The sequence below is a fragment of the Ochotona princeps genome, chromosome X (genome assembly GCF_030435755.1).
Source record: "Ochotona princeps isolate mOchPri1 chromosome X, mOchPri1.hap1, whole genome shotgun sequence".
NCBI classification, from domain to species: domain Eukaryota; kingdom Metazoa; phylum Chordata; class Mammalia; order Lagomorpha; family Ochotonidae; genus Ochotona; species Ochotona princeps.
In genome coordinates, this window is record NC_080865.1 from 9919895 (window position 1) to 9945624 (window position 25730).

The window sequence follows — 25730 nt, forward strand, 5'->3', positions numbered from 1 at the left end:
GGAAGAAAAAGAAAATGGGAAACAATGGTCTCATCTACCTTCCTCTTTTTCTCGACCCTTCCCACTCTAACCAGTGGTCCTCATGAGCACATCCCTCTCAACTATGCAAACATCATCAAAAATAAAATTAAAGAAAAAAATAGAATATCCATGTCAATGATGCCTCACTTTGTGGAGTCTGATCAAAAGATAGGATAGAAGAGATAGGATCCATGTGTCCGGTCATTTTAAAATTAGGATTGTAGGTCTTTTTTCTTTTTTAAGCTTTATTAAGGAGTCTACATCATGCATTCTGGATGGAATAAAAATATTCAGCATTCTCTTTGTCCCCTGGTATTGACATGAATCATGAAATTTGTGCTTCTAGAACTTCTGTTTTTCCTCCCCTTCCTCCTTTTAAAAAACTGAATACATCTTTTAAAAATATATAAAGACACATACCAGCTCTTTAAAAACCAATTCACCAACATACACAATTAGCACACTGACAGCAGGTAGCAGTTTTCATAATTTAATGAAAAAGTATTGGTAAAAAGGAGACAGCTGAAAAAAGACCGAGTTTATCTTGGAAAATAGGGCCATAGAAGACAAAATGAAAAGAAATTAATAAAGAAGCTTTAGAGGTAATACTTCAAATAACAAGAAAACGTAGCAAATGCATTTTGGGGTAACAGAAAGGCTCCTTCATTTACCTAGGAAAATCCTGTAAAAATATCATAACTCTATTTCCCTGACTGGAATGATTTGTAGTCAATCCTCTCCCAATGATGACACTTATGGATTTTGGCTGAAGCATTCTTCTGATGGCTGCTCTTCCTCTCACTTGGAACTGCACGGCAGGAAAGCAGCCTGGCTCCTGCGTTGGCCTCTGAGATCAGGAGTTTACAACATAGCTCCATTAGAATCTCATTTCCACGAAGGTGCCAAATGCACGGTTACCCGGGAGGACGCAAGAACAAAGCATAGAAATCCAGTGCACCAACGGGGGAAAGGCTCTTCCTCCGTGTGGATAATTTTCATAGCTTTTTCCATTCAAACAAAATACAGGACACCTGTAACATGCTATGGCATGTTCACACACATACATAGGCACAGAAGCAATTTTTGAATTTGTGGTCGAGGGAGAAGCAAAATACACACATTTTAACAGGAGAGCAAAAAGCAAAGGCTTTTTGGACAAGGCTTTATGGACAAAAGCCGAGTGGCAGCTGGTGGGGAGGAACCCCCAGTTTTCCATACGGATGGCGAGAGGGCCCTTGCTTGACTGACTGGCACTTAGGCTGGTTGTTCCAGTCAGAAACTTATAACAATTCAATGTGACCTTTTTTTTTTTTTTTGGTCTGAAAATGTTATAACTACTACACATTCCCAAACCAGAAGAAAGAGAATATTAACTTAAGGCTGAGAAGAAAAGAGAGCTGAGACTCATATTCTGCTTCACATTTTAAAACCTGCAACATTTCTCTCTTCTTTAAATGGGAAGCAGACATGTTTTTATTCACCCTCCCCAAATATAATTATTCTCTTTCTCCCAAAAATTCATCAAGGCTAATAGTTTGGGAACAGAGTAATAAGCAATTTCTAAAAAAAATGGCTCCAGCTTTTCTGTTTGGGAACTTGCCTTGGATTCAAAATTGCTACAAAGCTAAATTATATCCATGTGTTAAACACATGCTTTCAAATTCTGTTTGACAATAAAAATCTGTTTCAAAATTAAAGCAGGTAAGAATACTTAACCTCTGTGCACTTTATATTTAATTATACCTCAATAAAAACTTTATAAACATTAAAGCAGGTATACAAAAACTGTCAGCCAAACTCATTTTAGTCAAATTGATTGGAAAACAACAACACAAAACCCCTGACCTGGTACAAATACCCTAGCAATCTCAACTTTGGGAAAGGCTCTGGGATTCCTCACAAAAGACCAGACAGAGAATCAGAGCATTTTCCTTGAAAGGAGTACTTTCGTACTTCTGTAAACACTATCAACAAGTTAGCCTCTTACACTTGTTAGCTGTATGAAATACAACAGTTACGAGTGCGTTCCCAACAAGCAAGTCTAGGAACAGGCACTGGACACTTGGTAGGCAGTAGCAATATTGAGTCAGTACAAGTCAAGACACTGTGAAAGGAACTCAACCTTGCACAGAGCAAAGGAAGAGGGTAGTGAGTTTGACAGTATCCGAGAGTCATCCTCCTGGTCTCTCCTCTAAAGTTTAGAGATACCAGTGGAGTTAGAAACTTACTACAGACAGGAGATCTGAGAGTCACATGTTGTAGTTGCCAAAGTTAAATAGTTTTAGTGTCTGGTAATCATGGTCTCTTGCAAATCTGTTAATGATGCAAGGACTCTTGATACATGTATTTGTCAATGTGTTAATGTAATTGGAAAGCTGTCCTGTATTTATTCGACAAATACTCTGGGCCCAGCTATTCCCAATGACCTCTGACAAACCAACCTCTGGACAATGTGCAATTTTTGTAATGTGCTTGTGAAAATGAGACTTGAAATCTTTCCAAAAAACTGAAAGCAAATTTACCATGGAAAATTCTCATTCTGTTCTCAACTCCCTCTAACATACACTAGAATGCTTTTGGTCTACAGGCTTTCCCCAATTTATGGGACAAAGGCAAAGGCCACATCATCATTTCAGAGTGTCTCATCACCTCTGTGCTGAACTGTGGGAAAAGGAATGTGCCTTGCTTTTACCATGATACTCCCGTCGTCTGGAATCATGGGGAGGGTTCTCCCTATCTGAGCTCTCTCTCTTTACCCTGACTTTTCCTCTATTTCCATCACTTTCTGTTTCCGAATCACTCAGCTCCACATCTGGGCAATACCCATCATTCTCATTCTCATTATAGGGAGCTTGCTCTGCAGACTGCCTGAGAACCTGCATATCCCAGAACTGTTCCCTGGGGGTTACATTCTTAGTTGGTTTCATGTAGCACTGGAGGTCCTCATTGGACTTCACCCACCTTTTGTTGGGCTCTTTAAATGACCTGCTGTAGTGATCCACAGTGGATTTTCTAAAGCTGCATTGACTAGCCAAGTTGGGGGTGCTCACGGTCTCCTGGTTAGAGAACACCTCCTGGGAGCTGTTGGTTTGGGTGACATTCCCAGACCAGCTGCCCTCCAGGCCATTAGATACAGCAAACTTGACGCCCGGCTGACTTTTCCCATTCCCAATGGAAGATTGGCCCTGGACGGCTTCCTGAAGGACTATAGGCTTTCCCTGTGCCTGCCCGTGGTGGAACTCCAAAGCTGAACTTCTCCAGCTGGGGCTGGAATCCTTGGTTCCACTTCTGGAATGGCTGAGAGTGGCTGGCAAACAGTTATTCTTGCTCTCTTGTGGAAGCCTTTGGAGTGACTGCACTCTCATTTCCAGAGACTCCTGAAGGGCCTGCAGGCTTCTTATGTCCTGAGCGGAAGAGGAGCTGTCACGAGAGCAGTACTGGTGGTCAGTCTCTATGGAACCATTTCGGCAATCTTCCGTGGCTGATTTGGGCATTTTTAACTTCAAGGTAATTCTTGGTGGGGGGTAGAACAGTGAGATTTCTGGTGTAATTGTCAAAGGAAGTCCTGAGTTCAAAAAGAAAAGATTCATTTTAGCAACTTATTTAAGAAACAAAGTCTGTGCTTATAGCAGAATTAGGGGCACATGTATACTTTTACTTTTCAAAATCTATCAGGAGCCCCCTGTCTTTAATAGGGAGGTAGACCACAGTGGAGCCAGCTAGCCACAGTAAGCTGAACCAGAGGTTGCAACTGTGAGTGGTTCAGATGAAAACTTAGCAATACTACTGTTTGCTGTATGGTAATGTTTCCAATCTGTTCTCTGCTCTCTCAGGACATAAAAACGAACACAGAGCATCTCCTGCAGCTGCAAATCTGCCTGTTCCCATTTCCAAACACAGCATCACTAGCTATATATAATAGTATCTCCCCAATGTCTGAGTGCATATGTGGGTGCTACCAAGAGCTTAGCACGTGTCTTAAGCCCAGACGTTCCAGATCCCCTCCTCTAACATCTACAGACCTCCCTAAAGCAAAGCCCATATAAACATTCAGAAATGCAGCACAGGTTATGGTAGTGTAGATGTGGTATGCTATGCATTTCGACCTGGCATTACAAGTACCTGTAGATTTTAGGAACTCAACCTAGAATAACATCCTGACCACAAATTTTTGGAGCTGTGGAAAAGATATTGCAGTGGTACGTCAAGCATAAAAGAATCATATGTCTGCCAATGGCTGGCAACAGGTGTGGCCTGGGGAGCACTAGCAGGCAGCTACCTGGTAATGTTACCGTACAGTCACAGCCTAGATCTTCCTCTATTATTCTGAGTGTTCTGAAACTCAAACAAAACAAAACAAAACAAAACAAAACAAAAATAAAACAAAACAACAAAAACCCACAAAAACCCCAAGCAAAGAAGAGACAAAACAAAACAAAAAACACTACCAAAGGATTCCTCTGCATATTACTTGACCTTTTCCAATTACCATCTTATCCTAGCCTCAAAAATAAAATACTGAGAGGACATCTTTTAGATGCCCCAAATCCTGGAGGGTCCGTGTTGAACATCTACTGCTCCAATTCCACCAAAGGTAAACTATGCAAGCTGCAGAGAGGCTGGCTCTTATCGATCAGAAGCCATGTGACCAGGAACCAATTTCCTCAGCATGCAGGGGATGAGGGAACTCTTCCTTATTGCCCTTTGGTTCTGCTTGTTTTTGTCTGTTGTGTTGCTCCTGTAGTTGGAAAGGTCTGCTGGGCTGTTGTATGCCACTCTGTGGCATTTGCAACTACCAGATACCCTCAGAGCCTGTACAGTCTACCCAACACTTCACTTCTGAGTATTCCTTCTGCTCTGTGGCTGGCACATGGCAGGAGGTGATTCTGCACATCCTGTCCAGTGACCTCTAGTTATGCAGGCTCTGCCACCCATTTGTGTTAAATGAGACACAGCGAGGCTGCAGGTATCGCTCACTATGACTGTTGTCATTCCAGACAAGCTCCCCATGCCTAAGACGCTATCATTATGTTGTCCTGTTTCTCTCAGCAAGTAAGCAATGTATGTCACAGCTGAGGATTCAGTTTTGCTAACTGCTCTATCTTCTAGTACAGTTCTGAGTCCACAGTGTGTCATCTGTCTTAGACCTGCAATACCCTCAACCTCACCCTGGGATTTCTTGTCTTATGAGTTGATACTACAATGCTATAGTAGTACTAGATGGAAGCAAATGATATATTGGATGAAATTTTAAAAGAGATTTCAGTGTAAACAATTGGCATTCAATCTAAATTGTTAAAACAGGTTAAACCAGAGTTGACATATATATTAGTACACCTTGAACATACAGGTTACCTGCAGCAATTTCTTGGTTAATAAGATGGACTTGCAAATCGAAGATTTGTTCCTGTAGTTTGTTTTGTGATAATTTCAGCTTCTCACGTCTGCTTATCATGTAGCACAGATTTCGGACCTGAAAGCCCAATGCCCAGCAAGCAGAGACGTTCATCATATTAAACAATCGGACAGTTGAAGTTGTTTAGCTAAACTGAAGACAACTGCAGTCAGATGAGGGGCTGGGGAGTTGGTGAAGAGAGAACCCAAGGGCTGCAGAATGAGAGCCACTCCATAGGAATGTGCACGGCATAGCCAATGGTGGGATCATAGCGCCCATTATCAATCAGCAGCACCAGCAAAAGGCTCCACGATAGTCTTTTGAAACCTACTCTACCTGTGGTATCCTGGGATTAACATTTATCTGAATAGCCGGGCTTGGAACGCCAACTGAGAGTTTTACCAATTCAGCCTTTCCTTCGGATCCCTGAGTGCAAATGATGGCAATGCTGGATCCAGTACACCTACTTTTCTAAGAAGTGCCAGACCAGCAGGATGAAAGTATGCTGAGAAGAGTGGAAGTGGTTTTTATGTTCATACTTTCAGCTCATCCAAGTTTCTACAACCACATGAGTGAAATCTTCACTCCTTTTTATACTGTGCTCCAGTTTATTCACCTGTAAACACGGATGGGGTGGGTGCTGTGGCGCAGCACGCTGAACCTTTGCCTGTGGCGCCGGCATCCCATATGGGTGGGCACTGGGTTTTAGTTCGAGTCCCAGCTGCTCCACTTCCAATGCAGTTTCCTGCTTGTGGTCTAGGAAAGCATTAGTATATTGCCCAAGTACTTGGGCCCCTGTACCCATGTGGGAGACCCAAAGGAGGCCCCTGGCTTTGGACTGGCCCAACTCTGGTCGTTGTGGGCATTTGGGGAGTGAACCAGCAGATGAAAGATATCTCTGAAACTCTGTTTCCAATAAAATAAATATATTTATAACAAGTATGGTAATAGTATATTTTCAGAGGCACACTAGGATTTAATCAGTTAATGTTTATATAATTCATAGAACACTGTTTACAACAGAATAAATAAGTACTTCACAGGTACACCTTAAACTTTTTGAAAGTGAGCCAGATATCTCAATTTTCTTTCAAATTTTGGTAGCTTGATGTGTGTGACCCGGAAGATGTTCCAGGGTCCTGGCTTCTGACCGGCATAGCTCTGGTCCTTGCAGCCTTTTGGGGAGCCTGCCAGCTGGTAGAAGGTTTCGCTTTCTCTCTCTCCTCCTCTCTCTTTAAGTCTCCCTTTCAAATAAAAATAAATAAATCTTTAAAGAGAAATTTTGGTAGCAGAGAAACAAATCAAGTTAGTTTATAATTATGCAATTCTTTAGAATGAACAACAGGGCATAACTTATCTTTAAACCCCCATAGCAGCTGATTTAGTGGGTATGATCGAGGTGAGTTACAGTGAATTATCTAGGTGGAGTGACTCTCAACCAGGGGTGATTGGACCCCCAGAGAACAGGTGATAATTTGGAGACATTTTTGACTGTTGTGCTGGGTGTGTGGATGTGGGGGGTGTTAGAGGCATCTAGTGAGTAGAGGCTAAGGAATGCTGCTCAATATTTTCTAGTGTATCCTACAGCAAAGGACAGCCCCCTACAACAACTATGCAGCCCAAAATGTCCACAGTGCTGAGTTTGAGAAACCCTGATCTAACACTTCCCTGAATGAAATTAGTCTCCTAAGTATATTAGTAAAATATAGTTGAGCCAATTTAGGCTTAGAAGTGAATAAAAGTAAACCAAAATAGAATCTGCATCAGGCTTAAAGTTTAGAGCATATAAATGAGGCCTGTCCAATCTGCTCAATGTGCCTGCCAAAAATGTAAACAGCCTAATGTCTGGGGCCACAATGACATCTGAACAGAAGCAATGATACTGGGAAGCCCTATTTTTCAAGTGGGAATGGGCCCTCCATTTCTATACAGACTAAGACTTCCGAATCAGTCACAGTTGGTCACCTTACCCGTTCCAGATCTTGCCGGAGGTGCATAAACATTCGCATGCGGGTGTGAATGTTTTCTTCTTTTGGCTGTATCAGCGCATTTTCCTCATCCTCCTTTGGAGGAAACAATGGCTTATTGAAATTACTTTTGCGCTTCAGCTTCCAGTAGTTATAGATATAATCCACAACTAGTGTGGGCATCCCCAGCTCTTCCACCACATCTTCCACGCGGACAAAGGAATAGAATTCCTCCTCTAGCTCCCGAAGCTTCTGATCCCTGGGGCTGATTTTCTCGCCTTTGGCCTGGCTCTGCTCTGTGGCCCTAGAAGGGGGGAACTCAGCCTCCCTGAGACTCTGCCTGTTTTGGCTATGCTTGAGGCAGTATGACTTGAATTTCACTTCATCCCCTTCATCCAGTGTGGTCTTCATCTCCAGGTTGTGCTCAAAGGCACAGGTAACGTGGAAGGCAGTGATACAACTTTTCACGGAACACTACAGGAAGAACAGAGGTGTCAAAATTGTGAGGAGAGGGAGAGCTCCATGTCTCAGGGCTGAAACTGAAAGTTTTCAGGGAGCAAAAGACAAAGTTAGTCCTAAACAGAGCACAACACATGCTTTTCAAGTAACTCAGGAAGTTTGTTCTTATGGAAAATACCAAAACCAGAAAACTAAAAATGCCAACGTCCCCAGTGCACCTCCCCCCACTCCCCTGCTTAGGGTTTCAACTCCAGAATTCAAGCTGTAAATTTTTCTGAGATGCCTTCTGTGACGGAATAACCATGAATAACCATGTAGTATCTTTGTGTCCCTTCAATCACCGTATCTATATCTATATCGTATGCTTCTATAATGGTGCTTCTAGTAGTATGCCTGTAGTACTGTAACTATCAAAATCTTGTTCAGAGGTCTTAAAAGACAGCAGCTATATCACGAACTGTTGAACTGCCATTAACTATTGGATAAGAACTTGTCCAGAGAATGTTTTTGAACAAATAAAAAGTCAATATTACTACCAGAGCAACCATTAGTTCTAAACTAGTCACAGGAATTCCAATATCTAAGTAACCCTTAGAACTTCCACATGTTTGAGAAGCCTCATGAAAACAAGGATGATGAAAACTCAAGACATACTTTTTTATGGGTAGCTTTTATTTTCCCTTGGCTAAGAAACTAGTCAGACATTTTAAAAGTAAGTAGCAGGGCAGGCTTTGTGGTGTAGTAGATTAAGCTACTGCTTGGGAAACCTACATGTCCTATCAGAGTGCCTGGTTCAAGTCCTAACCACTCTGTGCTTCTGATCCAGCTTCCTGCTAATGTGCCTGGAAAGATGGGCCACCCATATGGGAGACCCAGACTGAGCTCTGGATTCGTGAATTTGGCCTGACCCAGCTCTGGCTGGTGTGGGCATTTGGGGGAGTGAAACAGTGGATGGAAGACTTTCTTTCTCGTTGAGTCATTCTGCTTTTCAAACAAATAAAATAAATCTCTAAATAATGTTAAAAAGCAGGTAGTAAAGGAATTCTTTTGCAAAAGATTAAAGTGTTGGGCATAATGCTGTTTTTTTTAATTAATTACATTGTATTATGTGACACAGTTTTATAGGTACTGGGATTCCCCCCATACCACCCCTAACCCTCCATAATGCTGTTTTACGATAGCTAATATATGATATAGGGCTATATAATAACACACACATGAAAACGTAAAAGAATTTCCCCAGGGGTTGGACATATGACATAAAAATACTACCATTCAGAAACTAAATACAAATCACCCGATATGGGTGTTGGACCTAGAAGGTAAGATGCCAGCTGAGATGCACACATCTCCTGTTGGGGTGCTTAGTTGAGTTGTGGCTTCATTTCGGGTTCTAGTTTCTTACCAATATGAAATCTGGGAGACAGGATGATGGTTCAGGTAGTTGGCTCCCTATCACTCATGTGAGAGACACAGATTTAGTTTGGGGTTCCAGGATTTGGCCTAGCCTAGACCTGGATGTTGCTGATGTTTGGGGAGTGAATCAGTCAATGGGAGCTTTGTTATATGACTCTTTCTGCCTCTAGCATAGATATAGACATATATACATACTACATATATAAATAAAAATTATTTCTCTCAGGTTTAACTCTATAGAATGCTGGCATCAAGTTCCTATTTACTCTTCTCTAAAACACATGAGAAAGTCCACAGAAAATGGAAATAAATGATTAGTTTATTGTGCTGCAAAAATTTTGGGATCCATGTATATGAAATGAAAGGTCTTCAAAATGTATATTATGAAAGCATGTATTAATGGATTTCAAAAAGCTTTTGAACTGAAAAGCTATGCATGGCTTTAAAATTTTTTGCATCAAAATAAATGCATAAAAATAAAAACTTTATTTTTACCAAGGTGACAAGAGGAGGTATTTACGCCCATTCTTTTCAAAACATCTTTCTTTTTAAAATTCTTTAAAAAAAATTTTAACTGAACTAGCACTTCTGTCATTGTGAGACAGCTAGCACTTACAATTTTGAGATTCATGTAATTATAAAGCTCACCAGCTTTAAGTATGTATTTTAATGGTTTTCAGTGTATTTAGAATTTCACAACCACCACCACTATCTAATTTCAGAACATCTTCATCACCTCTACTAAAGAAATATGTCCATTTTTACTCATTCTCTGTTCCCAACCCTAGCCCTGAGTAACCACGATTCTACCTTTGTCTCTACATGTTCCCTTTCTGGACATTTCATATGACTGAAATCATATACTTGTGGTCATTTGTGTTTGACTTCTTTTACTTGGCATGTTTTTAAGTGTCATACATGTTGTAACATGAATTACAACTTTATTCCTTTTTATGGATCCCAAATATTCATTCATTGACACACTATTTGTTGATTTATCAGTTGATATTTGAGTCTTTTTCCCCCTTTTTCTGGCTATTATAGAGTAGTACTGCTATGAGAATTCACGTGAGTTTCTTCGTGAACACATATTTTTTATTTCTCTTAGGTACTGTGCAGCAAAGTATTAATCATGTCCAAAGAGAGGGTTAGCCCTTTGCCCTTAGCTTCTGAGAAGTAACCTCTAAGCCCTTGGAACACACTACCTGATAAGAGTATTTTCTGTTAGCCAGAGGCCTTGGGCCAAGTCAGATAGTTTTTGCTAATGATGTGATTTATGGTGGATGCTTTGGGCCTTAGAGTATCATCCTGATCTTTGGAGGGATCAGAGACTAAGGTCAGCTTTGCTGACCATGGTCAGCTGTGTTTAAGCAGCTAACACCCAATCAAATCTGAATACTAAGGATTACTGAACTTTCTGCATCGAGAATACCCTGTGTACATTATAACATACTGCGCCTGGAGAAATAAGCATGGTCTGTTTGACTGAACTTGGAGAGGGTAACTGGAAGCTCCCTTCCTGGTCTCTTTGGTACCAAGTTCTACCTATGTGTCTACTTCCTTAGCTTATTTTAAATCTGCATTCTTTCACTGCAATAAACCATAATTGTGAGTAGAATAGCTTCTCTGAGTTCTGTGAGTCTTTCTACTCAATTATTGAACCTGATAGGATTCCTAGGTTCTTCAACTGCAGGTACACACTTAGGAGTGAAATTGCTAATTCACATGGTATCTTTATATTTAATGTTCTGAAGAACTGTCTCTTTTGCACAACACATGCTCAATTCCATCAGTTACACACAAGGTTCCAATTTCTCTGCATTCTAGTCAACAGTGCTTATTGTTTGCCTTCCTTATTATTGCCACTCTAACGCATATCAAGTTGTATCTCATTGTGATTTGCTTACTTTTAAAATTTCCTCTATAGGATTATGCTGTAATTGCAGAAAATATTTTTTGAAATACTTTTAGTAGAGAGAAAATGCTACCATTACACATTCACATTCATAAGCAGAGTTTTTTTGTTTGATGAGCACTGGATCAGATAGCATGGCTGGATAAAAACCTTGAAAAAGAACATCACAGACTGATGTAGGAACTAGAGCATTTCTTTTTTCTTTAAAGGAATATTTTGCTGCTTTCAAACAGAAAAGTGTCTTTTTGTTCTTCTCAAGAATTAGGTGACATCTGTCTGGGACACGAAGGGCCCAGTGCCTATGTCCTCAGTGGTTCCTGTTCTGCCACAGGTTGGTGTCCATTCGGTTGACCTTAATCTCCAATAATTCATGAACAGATGAATGAATGGTGGCAGATCATTTTGATTCACAGAGACAATGTCATAAATGATCCAAGTCATCCAACAAGCTCACTTTAGTCATCACGTACTTAGAAACTCTAATACCAATACTGACCATTAGCCCAACTGATCTCTTTAACCCTAAGGGTCTTTAGGTCTATGAAGAGATGTCACTGAATATTATTCAACTTCTAACCAACTACATATATAGACTCCTGAAGGACCAGATTGTCTTTTCTACAATTTCTACTGAAAAATTTGAAATCTGTGAGAAAAATATCAAGGCCCCTTTGTTCATTTTTTGGAGCATTTCTCTAAATCATCTAAATATTTCATTATTTTCCCTCTGGCTCACTAAGTACATGCACTTATTTGTTTACCACTTCCCTATTAGCTGAAGATTTTTGTGTTCTTTTTTTTATGTTCACTTCCTTCATAGTCAAGCCCTTATTAGCCTGACAGTAAACTTACAATGACCCACCAAGTTATTCTGATTTCAATATACTTGTAAGTGACCTCTGACATGTCCAGATCTCTAATGTCAAGAGGCTTTTATCTGAACCTCAAATGTCAGATGATTCTATTCAGTATGGCTGGATGAATGCTTGGGCTTCTCATTAGGAAAATCAGATTAACTCTAGGAAATAATAATATGAGCAATAACAAGTACTACGTCAAGTGCCACTAACATCAAGTTACGCATTGTGTTATGTTCTTTAACACCTTAAGTAGGTACTATTATCATCTCCCTTTATAGGTGTGGAAACTAAGGAAAAGAGATATTAGGTACCTTCTCCAAGTCACAGGTAAAACCAGGATCTGAATTCCAGCAGTCTGCCTCCAAAGCCACAGTTTAAAACTATTCTACATTTTCCCTCAGCGAAGATCTAAAACATTTGGATCTAGATTGAATGAGGCTTGAGAAAAAGAGATAGAAGGACCCTACAGGACTCTGGGAAGGCTGGTGGTTAGAGGGAGTGTGTTCAGGGTCTGGTCAAAATTCACAGTTGCCTGGGGGACCTGATTTGAACCCAGATCTTAGGATGTGTTCCAGAAAAAGCTTGTTTATGTGTGGTCTACAAGCTAACAACAAGAACTAAAAATGTTTTAATACTCTTAAACAGTGAAAAAAATAAATAAAATGTGAAAATTATATGACAACTTAAATCTCGAGGTCTATAAACAATAGAGATGGCATTGCCCACACAGCCCTAAAATATTTATTACCTGGCCATTTATTTAAAAATTTGCCAACCACTACTCTAACCAATCAGGTCCCTTGACCTCTTCTCATACATGTCATTCCAGGATCACTTCCACTGCAGGGATTTTAATTGGCTGCTTCTTCTGCCTGGAATACTTCTACTCCAAAATCTGCATAGTTCCTTTTTTCCATTCTTATTTTAAAAATTTGGATTAGCATGGGATACATGCATATTTTTAAATGCTTCAATACAACAGTTAAACACATATTCCGGTAAACCAAGCAGAGCAGGCAAACCAGCCTTTGAATTTCCTTGTTCTTGTGTTTGGACCCTACCAGCTCTAGTATTCTAGCTCTTTATACAGAATATAACACATGATCATGAGCCGTAGTCACTCCAAAATACTGGAAAATACCAGAACCTGTTGGGCTCTCATTGTAGATAAAGCTGTTGCTTGTGACATCAGCTTATCATAGTCTTAGTTGCTTTAACTTCCAATCCACTTCCCTGCTAATGGCCTGGGAAGAGCAACAGAAGATGGAATAAGTGCTTGGGTCCCTGCAGTCACATGGGAGACCTGGAAGAAGCTCCTGGCTTCAGCTTAGCCAGCCCTGGCCCTTGTGGCCACATAGGGAGTGAACCAGCAGATGGAAAATGTCTCTCTCTTTCTTATTTATTTATTTTAAAGATTTATTTTTTTTTTATTGCAAAGTCAGATATACAGAGAGGAGGAGAGACAGAGAGCAAGATCTTTCGCCCTCTCCATCCGTTGATTCACTCCCCAAGTGGCTGCAACAGCTGGAGCTGAGCCACTTTCAGGTCTCCCATTTGGGCTCAGGGTCCCAAGGCTTTGGGCTGTCCTCGACTGCTTTCCCAGGTCACAAGCAGGGAGCAGGATGGGAAGTGGAGCTGCCGGAATTAGAACCGGTGCCCATATGAGATCCCGGCACATTCAAGGTGAGGACTTTAGCTGCTAGGTCACTGCACCAAGCCCTCTTTCTTTCTATAACTCTTTCAAACTAAATTAAAAAAAAAAAGTTAAACAGGCATCAGAGTTGTGGTATAACAGGTTAAACTGTGGCCTTTTTGGGTGCTGGTTTGAGTCCTAGCTGCTCTATGTCTGATCCAACTCCCTGCTAAGTGTGCCCGAGAAAGCAGCAGAGGATGGCCAAATTGCTTGTGCAGCTACACCCATGTGGGAAACCCCAGTGAAGCTCCTTGCTTTGACATGACCCAACCCTGGCCACTGGGGCCATTTGGGGAGTGAACAAGTGGATGAAAGATCTTTCTCTGTCTCTGTTTCTCTTTAACTGCTTTTTAGACTATTAGAAATAAGTTAAAAAAAAAAAACACTCAGAACTTGTTATATTTACCCTCTCTTGCCTTCAAGTCTATGCTGACATTTCATTTTCATACTGAGTCCTACCCTGACCATTTTATTTAAATTGTAAACTCAGGCTCCTGTCCTGCCTATCTTAACTTACACCACACTTTTGCCTTTCTATAGCACTTAACCACATTCTAATATGCTGCTTAACATTTTGTGCTTCTCATTTATTTCTCCCAACTAAAATAAAAACTCCATAGAACAAAACTCTGTTCGTTCACAGACTCAAAGCCTGGCATACAATTAGGCATAGACATTTGTAGAATAGATGTAATTTCTTAAAATAAAAATTTGAGGGCTTCAATTTGGCAAGACCTTCATAAAATGAAGAATCTGAACTCTAAGAAATGAAAGAAAAATAGCCATGAAAATGAGGAACCTCTTTCAGAATGTTTCATCAATCCATCTGTTAATCCATTCATCTAATTGTTATTATCTGTAAGTGATGTCAGGGCTTGGGAGGAATTTAAGGATGAAGCCATCTGAGCTTAGTCTAAGGGGGAGGAAATAAGCTCATAAATAACTACAATTAAGGGAAGAATGTGGGTAATGCAGGGCTGTAATGTAAATCCAGGCCTGCTAAGGTCAAGGTTAACATTTCCTCTTACCATAGTCATGCTGCCAGTAATTTAAAGGTTATAAGAAAATAGCCCTTAAGACAGCAAAAGCAGGGAGAAAATACAAATACAGGTACTACAGCAAGGACAGTAAGTAAATTATTAGACAGAAGGTCCATAAGTTATTAAATGATTACAAAAGCATGGAAGATCTTTCATATTTTAGTAAAAAATGTATATCACAAACTAATCTATGGTACAATAAAATATATTTTCTAGATAAATATTAATTGAGCATTAACAATGAAGAGGTAGTTTACTTGTACCAGAGGAAATTCACAAAAGAATTATACAGTCTTGACTCTTAAGGGGCTCACATATGAGGAGCAGTGACTAGGAGACCTGAAACAAACAGGCAATGTACTAGGGCAAAAGACCCCATTAGATGGTTTTCTTTCCTTTTTTATAATTGCTAAATTGCTTTACCTAAATAAGTAAAAACAAACAAAAAAAGCCCACAAAGAAAAGCATGAAGAAATGTCTAACTCTCCTAGATATAAAAATTAGAAAATTAAAAGGGGGCCCAGCGGCGTGGCCTAGCAGCTAAAGTCCTCACCTTGAATGCACCGGGATCCCATATGGGCGCCGGTTCTAATCCCGGCAGCTCCACTTCCCATCCAGCTCCCTGCTTGTGGCCTAGGAAAGCAGTCGAGGACAGCCCAAAGCCTTGGGACCCCGCACCCATGTGGGAGACCTGGAGCAAGTTCCTGGCTCCTGGCTCCGGATCGGCAAAGCACCGGCCATTGCGTTCACTTGGGGAATGAATCATCGGATGGAAGATCTTCCCCTCTATCTCTCCTCCTCTCTGTATATCTGACTTTGCAATAAAATAAATAAATCTTAAAAAAATTAAAAGGGCCTTCAGGAGCCTAGATTGTATTATTTAAATATTACTTCCCAATATAAGAATCAGGGGTTACTTGGGAAAGTAGTGGATTCCAGGTGTGATACAAAGAAATCTGCAAGGGCCCTGTGTGATGGCTCAATTGGCTAATTCTCACCTTGAAAGCTTTAGCATCCCACATGGGTGCTGGTTTGTGTCCCAGCTGTACTACTTCCCATCCAGCTCCCTGATGGCCTGGAAAAGCAGTGAAGGATGGCCCAAAGCCTTGGAACCCTGCATCTATGTGGGAGTCCCAGAAGAAGCTCCTAGCTGCTGGCTTTGGACTGGCTCAGCTCTGGCTGTTGCGGCTACTTGGGGAGTGAACCAGCAGCTGGAAGATCTTTCTCTCTGTCTCTCCTTCTCTCTGCAAATTTGCCTTCACAATGAAAACAACTAAATCTTTAAAAAAGATGAATCTGGTGTGTGTGTTGGGAGAAGGGTGTATTCAGTGCTGTGGCACAACACATAAAGCTACCACCTGAAATGCTGGCATTCCATAAGGGCATTTGTTTGAGTCTAAGCTGCTCCACCTCTGATCTAGCTCCCCTCTAATGTGCCTAGGAAGGAAGAAGGTGGCTCAAGTTCTTGTATATCCACATGGGAGACCTGGAAAAAGCTCTTGGCTGGGCCCAGCAAGGTAGCCTAGTGACTAAAGTCCTTGCTTTGCACACACTGGGAATCCACATTAGAGCCAGTTTGTGTCCCCACTGCCCTGCTTCTCATCCAGCTCCCTGCCTGTGGCCTGGGAAAGCAGTTGAGGATGGCCCAAAGCCTTGGGACCCTGAGACCGTATGGGAGACCTGGAAAAACTCCTGGCTCCTGGTTTTGGAACAGCTCAGCTTCATTAGTTGTGGTCACTTGGGAAGTGAACCAGTGGATAGAGGATCTTTCTGTATCTCTTCTCTCATAAATCTGCCTTCCCAACGTAAATAATTTCTTTAAAAAATGAACCTGGAGCTACTGTGCCTAAGCTATACCATTGTATGGTATCTTTTCTGTAAAGGTTAATAGGCAATTCCTAATTTCAATGAGTCTGCAGGTTATTTGAATACGGTCTAAGGAGTAGAAGATGGCCAAGCCTTCCTTTCCTCTTTTCAGCAAAGCACCTTGCTGCATTTGGACTAGAAAGCAAAGTTATGAAGAGTCAACCTTTATCCCTTCACTGGAGACAACTTCTTTTTCCAGTCTTCTCCAAGCCCTTGATCCTACCAGCTGCTATTATTAGGTTACATATTAGCTGCTACTTCTGTTTCAAAAGACTGGATTCCTGTGTCTATGTCTCAGAAATTTTACTTGCATTACATATGGAACAAATGACTATAAGACTGGCTTCCAAAACTATCCACCAGAATTAATCCACTCAAAGACATCTTTCTCTAACATCGGCACTACTCATCAAATCATCTTGCCTTAGTCCACACACAGTGATTGAGCCGCAGAACAATGTGGCCCTGTCTATTTTAGAGCTATAGTTTATTTCCACTTAAGGTGGTATCATCTAGCTTCAGAATGCAATTTATACACTTTGACAGTAAAGGATGGAGATATTCCTACGAATACTGGAAAGGAAAAGCTGGACAGGTCAGAGGTAACAGCTAACAGTGATTTCCAGAAATTGCCTATGCAGTGGTGGAGACCTAGGAATGAGTGAGTAGCCTTCCAAGCGACCTTTCAGTTAAGGGAACTACAACTCTCTCACTGGGAGTGTCAATCTGGCCAATGTGTGATTAGCCTGTTCCACTAGTTCTCATGAGGACTTACCTGGATGCATGCTCCAGTTTTTATCTTGCACAGACTGCAGACTAAGGCCCACCGGCTGGGTGGTATTTGGGAGATCTTTGTAATTGGCTCCATTCTTTCAGGGCAAGCGATGTTTACCTACAGATAACACATCATGTAAGCAGGAAGAACCAAGGCATCCCAGAAGTACTTCTCCCAAACCATAAATGATGTCACATGAAGCTCCTGAACATGACCAGTGTGGTGAAATAAGAAGGCACATCTCTTAAGGTTAATATGGAACCAAGAATAAACAGAAACCTGTCTATCCACTGCATAATTCTTCTATCAATTCCAATAATGTAAATGATTCATATATGGGATGAAGGCAAGAATCTAGACTCCACATGGTTATATCAATGGATGATTATAAATATTTTACATAGAAACTAAGGAAAGCTACTACAGAAAGAAATTAAGATGAACAAATTCTAGCACCTTTTGTATTTTAGAGATGGTGTCATGTGACTTGTTATTTCATTTAATCAAGTAAGAATGAAAATCAGAGGCAGTAGCAAGTTTTTCCATTTGATTTACAAAGAAGCATAATTATTATTGGAAAGCTGAAGTAAACTGATATAATGAAGAGACTGAAGCACATACGCCGAAAAGATCAGAATAAGTATTTCTAAAACAAATTTGCTGTCTGTGTACTTCCTTAATCAAGCAGCTTAAAAATGAAATTAGTCTTTGGAAAATTTCTGAAAGGAAAGGGATGCTTTAATAAAAGGAAACTTTTTTCCCACGTGGAAATAAGAAATCAAGTAACTGTGGATATTCCTCCCCACCCTTTTTTTTTGGACAAACATGTACATGCATTTCTTAGAGACAATTTCAAAAAGAGTGCTGTTGACTGAGGATGGTTAAACCAGTATAAATGCTTTCTACATTAGGAAGCAAACAGAGTTCAAAATGGTATTGGAAACCAAGAACTAGAAATTCAAAGAGAATTTCAACAGCTGTGAAGGCTTACTGTACTTTTAAATAACTCTTCCCGAGTCATATTTCTGACTTTTATGAAATGACAGAGACTGCTCTGTCAGTTGGGGAATTTGCTGCTAGAAAACAACCACTCTCAGGCCAGAAACCTGAGTTACTTTCTAAACTTCTGTCAGTTGAAAGTTCTTCACTAGAAAAAGAAGCTACTACTGTATTTGAGTGTTTAGAAATACTGATGTCTATAAGCTTAAGAACAAAAAACCTTCAATGTGGGGCTTTTAGTTTAACTCTACAAACTTCATTATTAGACAGCAACTCCCCTAATACCAATATTAACAAGATTAAAGCCAGGGATGAATTACTAATACAGTAAGTGAATTACTAATATGGTACTACCAGTTTCCAATTAACTGAATGAATGGTATATTCTTGTCATGCAGTTAAGCTGCATGACAAATTTGTTAGCTTGGATACGGTCGAGGAGAAAGGACATGAGGGATATATGAACAACTAAAAATTGAGGGGAGGCATAGCCACAAGATATAAGAAAAAGAAATGTCTGGCCACCCTGCTTCAACTGAGTTAGTGTACATACAGCCCTCCAGGAAATAGCATCTGCTGAAAGACCAAGTTAGATAATGAAAAGTAGGGTTTTAAGTAAAGAAGATCTTCTGTGAATGTTGCGCCGAAGCTCTAACAAAAGTTCCAAAAGGTAAAAGATGAGACTAGGTATTCTGGTGCAGCAGGTTACGCCACTGCTTAGGATCTCTGTACCCCCTTCAGAGGGCCTAGGTTTCAGTTATGGTTACTCTATGCTTCTGATTCTTCTTCTGACTAATGTGTCCTGGAAGGTAGCAGATGATGGTCCAAGTATTTGGGTTCCGGCTACCTACTTGGAAGGTTCAGATGGAGTTCTAGGCATCTGGCTTTAGCCTGGAATAATCCTGGTTGCTGCAGACATTTAGGGAACAAACCAACAGATGATTTTTGTCTTTCTGCTTTTCAAAAAATATATCTTCAAAAAAAGTAAAGGGCAACCATCATAGTAGGTAAAAGAACTACTGCTGGGACCAGCATTGAAGTATAGTGGGTAGAACTACCTTTTGGCTGCTCCAGTTCCAATCAAGATCCCTGCTTGGTCCCCTGTGCCCATGTGGGAGGCCTAGAAGAAGCTTTTGGCTCCAGACAAGCCCAGCTCTGGCCACTGTGGCCATTTGGGGAGCAAACCAATGGATGGAAGATCTCCCTCTCTCTGTAATTCTGCTTTTCAAACAAATAAAAATTTTTACTCTTTTTTTTTTTTAACAAAAAGAACTAGGCTTACTTTATATGTAGTAGCCCTAAATCAGAAATAACAAAGAATGGATACATAAATAGTATATCTGTATAATAGAAAACCACTCAGCAATCTAAAGTAGTACTGATTAATTTATACCACAACATGGAGTGCTATCCACAGAGTACATATTGTATGAGCTCATTTAAATTAAACAACATATAAAATTAATCCAGTGATAGAAATAAACTGATCGTTACACTTAAGGACAGGGTCTGCAGACAGGGTATGGGGGATCCTTCTGGGGTGCTTGCTCTATGTCTGTAGAAAGTAGTCCATGTCTTGATCCAAGTTGTATACCATATACCATAAAAATTTATGAAGCTTTAAACTTAATATTTCCTATGTTAAGGTAGGTTTTATTAAAAAAAATGTTACTTATACCTTGGTCTTTTGTGCTTCTCTTCCTCTCCAACTGTTGAGATAATCCCTTACAAGCTATTCAGCATGGGATTCCGTGGACACTTGTACCCCGAAGGGTCTGAGGGAGCTCAAGCGGAAGCATTACTTACTTCAGAAACATGGGCAAGCATGAAGTGTCCTCATACTAGGCCCGAGATGGTCTCAACACTGTAGGGATCGAGGACATGCTGAAGCAAATAGCCTCCCAGGCCTGGATGAGTTCTTACCTCTGGAATCCACAGGGCACAGCTGACATGAGCCCACTTACTCCCTGTCTTGGTGGACTTCATGGCACCTCCTTTCTTTGGACATAACAGACATTGTGGTTGAATGCCTAGCACACAGGAGCGACAAAGCCAGCTTCCTTCAGGGACCTTGAGGATGCCATAACAGGCCTGGAGGCACGAGGAGGAGAGGAGAGAATAGTCAGCATCTTTTCTACAGGGTCAATGTCTGTTCTGATAGCCACACAACCTTTGCTTTCAAGGGAGGCAACCAAAGCAAAGCAAAAGTGCATACCGAGGATTTAGTTATTTTACATTAAAAAAGTAATGCCCAGCATCTGTCCCAAGATCAGCCGTCGGTTTCTGAGAACTGGCTTCAAGGATGATAGAACAAGATTAGAAGGAGAAAGACCCAAAGGCTAGCCCAATTGTTACCTGATTGGTAGGATTACCTGTTTCTAGAATTTTTCCAATTAGTATGTATTACAATTACTCAAACTTGTTGAATGATTTCTACATGTTGGGTACTATTGTAACCAAGAAAAAAAAAGCGTTGTGAGGAACAAATAAGCTGATGTTTATAAAGTGTAATGAAGCTTGGTGCATAAAAAACACTCAGCAAATCACAGCAATTATTTGCTTGGGTTGAAGAAAAGGGCCTTGTGAATGAATGGTGAATAGAATACTATACTAATCTTAACAATCCATAATGAATCCTGCTTCAAATGCTTTACAGGATATAAGTTGAACTAATAAATGAATTACTGGGGGAGGTGGGAGATTCAATTGGAAACATTCTAGATTTCTTCTGTATCCCCACTTCGATCCATCCTTTCCTTACTGCTTGACTCTATTTAAACCTGGGGGACAGCTGGTTCCACCTGTGTGGCATGGAAGACCCTTCATCACTGATTCAACATGGCAGCTTCAAAAGTCTGCTGTAGGAGATTCATGCTTAGCTCAACCTCAAGCAATAACAGTTGCCATCATACCTACCCTGAAATACCTGTTCCTTTTCCAAACTTCTTTGTACATCACACCCAGTTTTCTTTCTTTCAGATCCATATTTCTGGATTCATTTCACCTACTTTTCTTCATTCTTGGTCCCTGTGGCTTGTTATTCTCAACAAAGTGATTCCCAAGACTCCTGCCTTGCTCTGAATATCCAACACAGCTGTTCCACCCAAGTTCTTCTCATACCATTCCTGTACTGATTGATTTCTAACACTCTTTGTGCTTTCATTCCCCCCCTCTATTTAGCTGCCATATTGTTCTAAAACAAAGCTTTTATACCATCTCTTGGTGACAAAACTTCCAACGATTCCTTTTGCTTTCATCTGTCTTCCTATTTAAAAACTATAGGTTGGCTACTATGGAAGGCCTGTTCTGTTAGACCAAGAAGAAAAGAATGGCTTTCCCATTTTTAAGGGCTATAAGAATACGTAACAGAAACTGTACCTGGGATACAAAGTTCAAAATATTTACCATCTTGTTGCTTTAGAGAATAAACTTCCAGGCCCTTGATCTGAAGCTTGTGGCTCCTCACTGTGTTCTCATGCTCCATCACACCCAAACATACAGCCCCTGACTTGGAAAAGCAGGCCTCTTGGTTTTCCGTATAATTGATCATTCTATTTCTTCTAGGTGTAACAGTTTTCCTGCTCCACACAGTCAACTTCTTTTACGCAGTCAAACCTTTTGACCCCTGCACCTGGCTTAAACCCCAGGTCTTTCCCGAGAACCTCTCTCAGGTCACAAGAACCTTGTATCTACTCCACTGCCTAACTTCTGTCTGCCACTCTGCGCAATTTCCTTCATAAGCTACATAGTCAACAGGGTGTCTTCTTGTTCTCTGCTTTGCTGTTGCATTCATCTTCTTGGGGGATATTCTGAAGCCACTGGGGCTACAGCAATCATTTATCTGGAATGTGTTTACCTGGAATGCCTCCTATGCTGAGTTCAATTGCGTGGTTTCATAGAATAAATTAATGTAGCTTGGAAACTCACACTGTAGAGGGGCCTCATTTTTATAAAGTTCTTAATCTTTGAAGCTGTTCCTTCTCTGAAGTCTAGAATGTTTACCAGGAAATGAAAGCAAGCTTCTTCCCTAAAATAGAGCCTCTTTCAAACTGGCAGAAGGGAGGCCAGTAGCCAGTTCTAGGAATGCCTTTTATCTTCTGACCATTATATCAGGCAGAAAATAATTTTTTTAAAAGATTTATTCAGTTTATTACAAAGTCAGATATACAGAGAGGAGGAGAGACAGAGAGGAAGATCTTCCATCCGATGATTCACTCCCCAAGTGAGCCACAACGGGCCAATGCACACCGATCTGATGCCGGGAACCAGGAACCTCTTCGAGGTCTCCCACGCGGGTGCAGGGTCCCAAAGCCTTGGGCCGTCCTTGACTGCTTTCCCAGGCCACAAGCAGGGAGCTGGATGGGAAGTGGAGCTGCCGGGATTAGAACCGGCACCTATATGTGATCCCGGGGCGTTCAAGGCGAGGACTTTAGCCACTAGGCCACGCCGCTGGGCCCAGGCAGAAAATAATTTACTAAGCCTTTTTTTGTGGACTTACTTATGGTCATAAGATCATAGAAGATTATATTTCATAGCAGTGACTCTCAATTTTGTTTTCTGGACCATAAAATGATGGATACTGTAGAGTTTTTTGAGAAAATTGCATGCATGCACTGATATATTCATATTATGCATAACTATTTAGAATCTTGGGGGGGCAAATAAAGTCAGTATCAAGTATTACATATATATGTAACATGTAAAAATGGCAAGAAAAAACATTAAAAATAAAAACCTGCAAGACTATATGCATCTTTAGGCAAATTAAGTGATGTCTTATGAGTGTTCAGTTGAGCTAAGAAGCAGAAAAATAATGTCAACTTTCATTTTTTAAAAAGAAATGTTCATCGGGCCCGGCGGCGTGGCCTAGCAGCTAAAGTCCTCGCCTTGAAAGCCCCGGGATCCCATATGGGCACCGGTTCTAATCCCGGCAGCTCCACTTCCCATCCAGCTCCCTGCTTGTGGCCTGGGAAAGCAGTCGAGGATGGCCCAATGCATTGGGACCCTGCACCCGCGTGGGAGACCTGGAAGAGGTTCCTGGTTCCCGGCTTCGGATCAGCGTGCATCAGCCCGTTGCGGCTCACTTGGGGAGTGAATCATTGGACGGAAGATCTTCCTCTCTGTCTCTCCTCCTCTCTGTATATCTGACTGTAATAAAATGAATAAATCTTTAAAAAAATGTTCATCATTAAAGCATAAAATCCACTCATATGCACTTCTCTTCTAAAGCACTGACCGTAGTATATATTTTTCACTGAAAAACAAAAACTTAACATAGAAAAATCATACTTAAATATATTCAGATGCCAGCAGGTCCCGATTCTGTCAGGAGTAAACAAAATCCTCCAAATACTGGTAAATCACTTTTCAGTCAAGAGAGGGAGCTCTAACCTAGGTATTTCTAGGATCTTAATTGACACACTCTGGACCAGTCTGTCACGTGAAACTTAATATGGTACCAACAGCCCAGCTCGAATACATATCAATTTACATTCTGGAAGGCCTGATCAGTTGCTACTGTTATTTCTTCCTAGGTGAGGCAGGGCTATCACAGTCATTGTTTGATGTGTTTTAAAAACAAACATAATTCCTTGGGGAGAACTGCTATGTTAAATTTAATTTTGTTGGATAACTGAAAATGATTCCTTAATATTTTGACACAATCGTGAAGCAAAAATATGGAGAATTTATGTAGCTTATCTTTTTACTATACCTTACAAATCTACTACAGATCAGTAACAATTTATCTGAAAACCTGAGGTTGAGAAATCTTTGGATAGTAACATGGTACATATATGATACATTACCTAACTTCATAATGGGTAGAACTGGATAACAAAACAGACAAAGACTATAAATAGCTTTGAATTGGGCAGGTTTTAATCTTGTCCCTAAATCAGTTTAGGTGTAAAACGTCAGCAAACTAGTTTTCTAAGCTGTTATAATTTTTGAATTGTTGAGAAGGGACTGTGGGTCATTTTTTTTCAGATACTGAAGTTCATATTTAAGTGGTAAAGTATTTTTGATCCCACTGAAAGTGTGATATACGTGTAACTGACAGAGTGAAGAACATTTTAAAAGTTTACTATTTTGAAGGAAGAAAAAGACCCAACTGATCACAGAATAATTTTGAGGATCATTTACATAGAGAGGGTGGGTTTAGGTGGTCCAAGTAATACTATCGGAAGTTCTATTTTTTATGTAATCTATTATAATCATTTTAGTCATCTTAGCTGTAATGACCTTGGCATAATAGAGTAATACCCCTTTAGGGTAATGTCATAAAATGTGAGTTCCTCAGTTTGTCACACCCTCACACTCCATGCCTTCCTTACTCCACCCCACTGCTACACAGTTCTGAAGCACTCAAAGAGTTGTTTTGGATACATTCCACTTATTCTTCCTATTGCATCGGAACACATTCCCTTCCCTGAACATAATTTGGTAGTCTACCTGACATCTGCTGTGCTGATTAAAACTCACTATGGGTCCCATTTTCTGGATGTTATCCCTGATCTCTTTCTCTCCCAAGAATTCCCACCGCATCCTGGACCTGACTCTCCAAAAACACTTGCATATTATGCTAACTTGGAAGTTTCATTGTGGCCCCTACAGCAGACAGACAAAGATCTTCCTGGGGGCAGATAGTATGTTTGCCTCTTTAGCACTGACCGTTTCCTCAGCATGCAGCACAGTCTTGGCCCATGGATGGTGCTGAGTACCTATTTACTAGATAAATCAATGACATGAATGAAATATACAAGTAGGTTCAGAAGAGTGAAACATCATTTGGGCTAAGAGTAGAGTTCACAAAAGGACCAAGGTAGATCTTAGAAGTTATGTAGGTTTTTGATAGCTGCAGGTGGGAGGCCTTTTTGAATTTTTGTGTTACAGACATAGAAAGACAAAGGATTATTAATATATTTTGGATAATCTAATTTCACCAGTGCCTAAAGCTTGTGGGGGAAACAGGGAAGAATTGAAAACAGCACTGATGTAATCATCATTATTTAAACGATATGGTGTACAAACACTGATAGTTAAGTTACTTCACCTCTCCTTGGTAGAGTGCTCTGAACTGAGGATTTAGTCCTTTATATTTCTAAAGTATGACAGTCTTTTTAAGTGGCATGGGGCTAGCATAGCCTAGCAGGTTAATGGCCAATTAATAGACGCTCATGTCTCACACCTAAGTGCCTATATTCCACTCCTGGCTCTAGCTCCTGATTCAAACTTTCTGCTAATGTAGATTCTTGAGGGGCAGCTGTAACAGCTGAAGTAACTGTGTTCTTCCCACCTACATGGGAGATCTTGATTGAGTTTT

General features: G+C 40.6%; 1 protein-coding gene across 4 annotated transcripts in view; it reads right to left on the reverse strand.

The window, feature by feature from the left end:
- Positions 1-495: 495 nt before the first annotated feature.
- JADE3 (jade family PHD finger 3) overlaps positions 496-25730 on the reverse strand; it is a 131810-nt gene continuing 106575 nt past the window's right edge. For 3 of the 4 annotated variants that reach the window (XM_058659220.1, XM_058659218.1, XM_058659219.1), the window contains 5 exons: positions 20330-20497; positions 17408-17524; positions 7387-7857; positions 5377-5494; positions 496-3586 (listed from right to left, as the gene is read on the reverse strand). In XM_058659220.1, the coding sequence (XP_058515203.1) occupies positions 2667-3586; positions 5377-5494; positions 7387-7857; positions 17408-17524; positions 20330-20497 (1794 nt within the window). In that variant the 3' untranslated portion in view covers positions 496-2666. Of the gene's footprint in view, positions 3587-5376; positions 5495-6336; positions 6661-7386; positions 7858-17407; positions 17525-20329; positions 20498-25730 lie in introns of those variants that run through there. The other variant, XM_058659221.1, reaches the window with a different exon arrangement.